General features: G+C 43.3%; 1 protein-coding gene across 3 annotated transcripts in view; it reads right to left on the bottom strand.

Annotated features, from left to right (window-relative positions):
* The window catches only part of LOC141107885 (coiled-coil alpha-helical rod protein 1-like), a 57,688-nt gene that overhangs the window by 48,273 nt on the left and 3,413 nt on the right, over nt 1–6,002 (bottom strand). For 2 of the 3 annotated variants that reach the window (XM_073598927.1, XM_073598924.1), the window contains exons 1-3: nt 5,615–5,801; nt 1,041–1,179; nt 694–889 (exon numbers count right to left, since the gene is read on the bottom strand). In XM_073598927.1, coding sequence (XP_073455028.1) covers nt 694–889; nt 1,041–1,095 — 251 coding nt within the window. In that variant the 5' untranslated portion in view covers nt 1,096–1,179; nt 5,615–5,801. Of the gene's footprint in view, nt 1–693; nt 890–1,040; nt 1,180–5,614; nt 5,802–6,002 lie in introns of those variants that run through there. The other variant, XM_073598926.1, reaches the window with a different exon arrangement.

Raw genomic sequence — 6,002 nt, forward strand, 5'->3', positions numbered from 1 at the left:
CCCTGTTCGTTAAGAATATGGAAAGTGTTCTCTGAATGCCACCTGTGCCGAGCGGGCAAACTCCTGTATTCAATAAGCAACAGGGCAGCCATTCTACACTAAACCTGGAGGTTAGTGGCAATCACTGAAGTAGCAGTGCCTACTACAGTGATTTCCACCTTCCAGGGGGAGTTCATAGGTATGACATATACATAGTTACATTGGTCCAAGCCCATTTAAGGTACCTTTGTAAAAATTATGTAAAAATGACCTCTGTGACTAAGCCCTGGTGGGTGGGGCAAAAGATGTCAGAGGACATGGTGTGTGGAGTGGTGCAAGGCTGAGGCCATTCATTTTTCAGGGTTCAAATCGCATTGCACCACATGGTATTGGCAAATACTTGAGCACAAGTATCAGTACTGGTACTCGCTCTTAAAAAACAGGTATCGGTGCATCCCTACTTTAGCCAGTTAAGCAGCAGGGATAAGTGGCTTTGGGGGCCGAGTGCATTGGGTAAGAATCCTACCAGAGCGAGAAATAGGGTAATTATCTCTGCTTATACCTGTACCCCTAGACAAAACAAGCATTTAACCATTGCAGTGCAAAAAAAGGACACAGTGCATGGGTTCATTTTGGTTTTCCCTAGCGTTCCCCTTTAAAGTATCCTTAAAAGATGAACTAAGGAAAGATATTTTAGCAATAAACCGGTCATACCTGGCTCGTGGTCCATCTCTTCTGTCTTGCAGTATCTTTAGTGCCTCATTTTCCTGTTTCAGTTTTTCCAACTCTTTTTTCAACTCTTCCCAGGGCTGGGAATCAGCTGGTGTTGCTGGATTGGGTGCCGAAGGGAGAGGAGCTGTTCCTGGTCTACGTGTTTCAAAATGTGAAGGAGGGATTAGTCCAGTATGACCTGGAAATGAAAAATTTCACATTAGCGAGGTTTAAAAAGTAAAAAATGTTTTCTGCAATGCAATCATCCTCAACATCCAATAGAAAATAGGGTTAACAGATGGAAAGTGATTTCCATCCCATTAATGATGGTATTTGCTTCCCTCACTTACCCATCCCTGTGGGAGGCAAGAACAAAGAAGCCGAATTAAGCCCTTTCTTCTCCATTACTCTTTAACACAACAGATAGACTAACAGATATTATAATTCGTTTTCAGCAGCAGGCAATACAGACGTCCGCTCCATAGGATACTGGAAAGAAACATATCAGAAGGTGATTGGTGAAGCATTGGAAACTTTGTATGGTACATATTGTATTAGATATAATTATTGCCCTACTCATGTAACAAACATTATATCACCTAACAACCCGCTAACTCTTGCGTCAATAACTAAAAAATTTAAGAACTGCATATATATATATTTTTTTTAATTACAGGTACTTTATATAGTGCAATCAACCTACACAGCGTTTTACATATATACTGTACATTCACATCAGCCCCTGCCCTTACAATCTTAGGTCCCTAACTCACATTCATACATACACATACTAGGGCCAATTTTGGCAAGAGCCAAATACCTACCAGCATGTCTTTGGAGTGTGGGAGGAAACTAGAGTACCTAGAGGAAACCCAAGCACAGGTAGAACATGCAAACTCCAGGCAGGTAGTGTCGTGGTTGGGATTTGAACCGACGACCCCAGTGCTGCTTGGCAGAAGTGATTAAAAAAAAAAAAAAAAAAATCTTTAAAGCGGAGCTCCACCTTAAAAAAAAATTATTAAAAGACAGCAGCTACAAATACTGCAGCTGCTGAATTTTAATAAATGGACACTTACCTGTCCCAGAGTCCAGCAATGTCGGCACCCGAAGCAGATCGATCGCTCGTCTCTCGGCTGCCCCCGCCGCCATCCTTGGTCAGGGAATCAGGAAGTGAAGTGTTGCGGCTTCACTGCCCGGTTCCCTGCTGTGCGTCTTCACTGGTCCCCATTGTGTTCTGGGAACGGTGTGTTTCCCAAAACACAACGGGGTGGGGGCGGGCATCTGTGGATATTCTGCGGCTATCTATACCCGGAACTGGGTGCCGATACCTGTATTAGACAGGTATCTGCACCCCCCTCCCCCCGGAAAGGTGCCAATTGTGGCACCGGAGGGGGGGAGGAATCCGATGAGTGGAAGTTCCACTTTAGGGCGGAGCTCCGCTTTAATTCAAATTAGTTACCTCTCAGTGCATGTGTTTCAATGCACTAAAGCAAACTGCTGGAAACTCTGTGAAGTGTGGTGCCCTTTGTTGAAAATAAAAGAGACGTGTTAACCACCCATTCAAAGTGAATGGGCTGTCTTAAAGCCCCATTTTGAACTAAAACTATTATTCCCACCTTACTAGCCATATATACATTTTCATACAGAAAAAAAAAAAAAAAAAAGTAATCAGTCAAGTTTTGCCCTTAGTTCAAGTATAAAGGCTAAACCTTTTGTTTGTTTTAGAGTGGAGAGGGATAAGACCCCCTGTCAGTTGTTATTGCAGTTTGTGCCCATGTTAGGGAGATTCACCCTCTCTATCTGTCACGTTTACCATTATCACTGAGAGTGAAAGTCCCAAATATTAGATATAGTAATATCCCAAATTTTGGGTTGTCAGCAAAACAGGCATAGAGGGCAAATGTTTTAATGGCGATAACCAGGGATTCCCTCATTTTGAAATATTTTCATTTGCTTCCTGTTTAGCTATGGGATAGGAAGTAAAGTGAAATCTCACCTATGGGACACAGATGGCGCACAATAAAAAAAATAAATAAATAAATAAAAAAAAAAGGGTTATAACCCTCACTTATTCTATTCAAAATCAAAAACAAGTTTTTCCTTCAGTTCAACCTAATACCTTTTAGTAACATCGGAGTAACAGCAAGGGGCTGATCTATGAAAACATAAAGAGCCTAGTCACACTTGTCTAAAACACAAACACTTTGCTGCATTTTAAGTAGAAATCCCATTCTTTATTATATGGTTGGTTCACATCTATGTGCTGCGATTTGGTGTGCTTCTAAAGGGGGAATTATATGCAGCAATTAATTGTGGGGCAATCCTGGGTGTTGATCACTTTAGCAAAGATTGCAGCGTGTACCCAACCGTACAGTGTATATGAATCTGAACGAAATGCTCTTATTTGGTCCCTGTTGGTCGATCAAACATGACCTTAAAAGGCATTTTGTCAAATCTGTCCAATAGATGCAGAAGAAAAACAAAAAAAAAAAAAAACACCTATTGGTTCTGACAGACATCTTGTGAGTGGAACCTCCCATGCTGCGCCCCTATTAGTTCCCAGTTATGTGTAAGGACTACCAAACCCTTGCTCTCTGCTATGAAGTAGAGGGGGAGGCATTTGTAGTCCTGCCACAGGAAGACCACAACACTCCTCCAGATGGCAAATGAGTGTTGTCACCACAAGAAGTAGGTTACTGGCAGGACTGCAAAGTGAACAAAAAAAAAAAAACAGATGCAGTCATCACATCGGAGGCTAGGTCCCCAAATGCATAATCACACGTGTTCCGGACCTGCTGGCTCTGCTCTTTAGCAGATGTGTGTGGGGGCTATTATCTCTTAATGGCACCTCCATGCATAGGAAAAAGCAGCACACGTTTGAATGCATGAAACCGCATTTCTTAACTACATTATGCTGCAGTACCATGTGATTTGGAGCAATTTGTAAAAGTAGTTCCTGCACAACCTTTTGCACATTGCCATGCGTTTGCATAGCTCCCACCTGTCCGATTTTGAGGGACTGTCCCTGATTTGGAGCTCTGTCCCTCTTTCCCCCTCATTTTGGTCTGATCTATATAGTTGTATATAAAATGCACTTTTTATCTTTCAAAAAGTGTTTCCCAGTGCTAAACCTTTCATCCAAATTCTAAATGGCGGCATCTGTACATTTTACAAGCCAATATAAAGGAATAGTAGTGGTAAAAAAAAAAAAAGTCCTTGTGGTTTTAATTAACCTTTTTTTTGGTTAATTCTCCTTTGAGGAGGTGTGGCAGGGGGCGTGTCCTATGCCTACATACATTTGTTAGTAGGTGTCCCTCATTCCATCTCAAAGGCTACTTTCAGACTGAGGTGTTGCAAAACTGCAGTAAAAACGATGAGCATTATTACCGCGTTAGCGGTAAAAATAGCGCTAACGCCCATGCGTTTTAATCAAGTTTTTATAGCGTTTTTTAAGCGTTAGCAAACCTGACCATGTGGTCATGTGACCTTCCCCACATATTCTGGGTGGTTTTAAACGTTTCCCATTCATTTTAATTGGGATAGATGTTTTTACAGCGCTATTTTATGCGCCCCAAAGATGCTCCAAAAAAGCAGTTTGCAGGATTTTTTCCAACGCACAGCCAGCACAACGCCTCAGTGTGAAAGGTTACACTGAGATGCACGGAGGGCATTTTTCATGCAGTATTTAGGTGGTAATTTTAGCGCTAAAACGCCTGAAAAACGCCTCAGTGTGAAAGGGGCCAAAATGTTGGGAGGTATGCGTTTGGCAGCCCACTGAAATGAAAGGACTGTCAAAACGGGTATGCACGTGTTCTCATATGAACCGGCCCCATTCGCACCTGGTGCGTTCCGGAAACACACATTGTGCTTGCAGTGCCATGATTTCTTAATAGCAGCCCAAATGCAACTTTCAGACATGTTTTGTCACACCAAAAAGCACAAAAATGCACAAGTTTCAGCACCCAAAAAAGGTGCAGGAGCTACTTTGGCACGCATAGAGCAGATCATTTAAGTGAATGGGCTGCCCTATGCGGTCACGCAAAAAAAAGTGCACAAGCATGACATGCAGATATGAACAGGGCCAAAGGCTAGTAAGTGGCATATGTTACAATTTTTTGGGGGGAGGGCTTAGATACCTCAAGGGTTGATTTACTCAAACTGGAGTGTAAAATCTGGTGCAGCTGTGCATGTTAGCCAATCAGCTTCTAACTTCAACGTGTTCAATTAAGCTTTGACAAAAAAAAAAAAACCACGTGGAGCTCCGGTTGACACTGATGCGTGCAGAATTTGCAGCGAGTTCTGTGTGGACTCTGCACACATGCAAATCGCACCCGTTATGTGAATAGATGAGTGTCCGATTGTTAATGAGACCCTGCAATTGTTTTGCAATCTGCAATTTACAGAAGCGGATTGCACTCATCCGATTCTGGTGCAGACAAAAAAAAAAAAAGGGTCCTGCACGTTTCTGGTGAGATTTCTGTGCGATTTGAGCCGAGAATGATGCCTCAAATCGCGCTGCTGAAGATTTGCTTGTGATTTGAACAGAAATGCAGTGCGATTCCTGTTAAAAAAATCACATGCGGTTCCCCGCACCACATAGTGTGAACCTAAATGGAAGCTGATTGGTTTGTATGCAGAGTTTTAGTAAATTAACCCCCATGTCTCTGTAAAGCAGCGCAGTAACCCATAGCAACCATCCTGTATCAGCTCAGCTGACATCACTATAGTAAACTGCACATTGGCCATTCCCGGGACCGTGTGCAGCCATGCCTAAGGGAGCTGTTGTCTATAGCTACCTAGTAAAATCCTCCACAGGTTGGTTGCTAAGGGCAACTGCTCCAACTTCCAAAGCTAGCCTATGATAATCTAAGTAATATGCATCCTCGAACTCAGTGACGATAATAAAGGTGCTGCTGGCTCTTACCTTCCATGTGCCCTCCTCTCTGTACATACAGTTACCCTGTCCTGTCTATCCCTCCCTCCCGTACACTACACAGGCGGCCAATAAGCCCGGGAATTGCACCCGTCATTACAACTCACTCCCTTAGCAACCGAGCTCTAAGGCGTACAGCACTGAGCTCTTTGTTCGTATCAATAAAGTTTATTTGAGCGAACGTGTCAGCTGAGTCGGCGCCCTTGCCGAGCAAACGAAGGGCGTGACCTGACCGATTCAGCCCAATCAGAGTATCCAAGGCAAAGCTAGCCAATCACAGTGGAAATGTAAAATTACGCCGTAGCCCCGCCTCATTATGCCGGACTAAGGGAAGGCCGCGGTTCTTTAGTCCAATCACAGTTTAGTGGGCGTGGTTGGT

Source organism: Aquarana catesbeiana, linkage group LG09, assembly GCF_042186555.1.
Source record: "Aquarana catesbeiana isolate 2022-GZ linkage group LG09, ASM4218655v1, whole genome shotgun sequence".
Classification (NCBI taxonomy): Eukaryota; Metazoa; Chordata; class Amphibia; order Anura; family Ranidae; genus Aquarana; species Aquarana catesbeiana.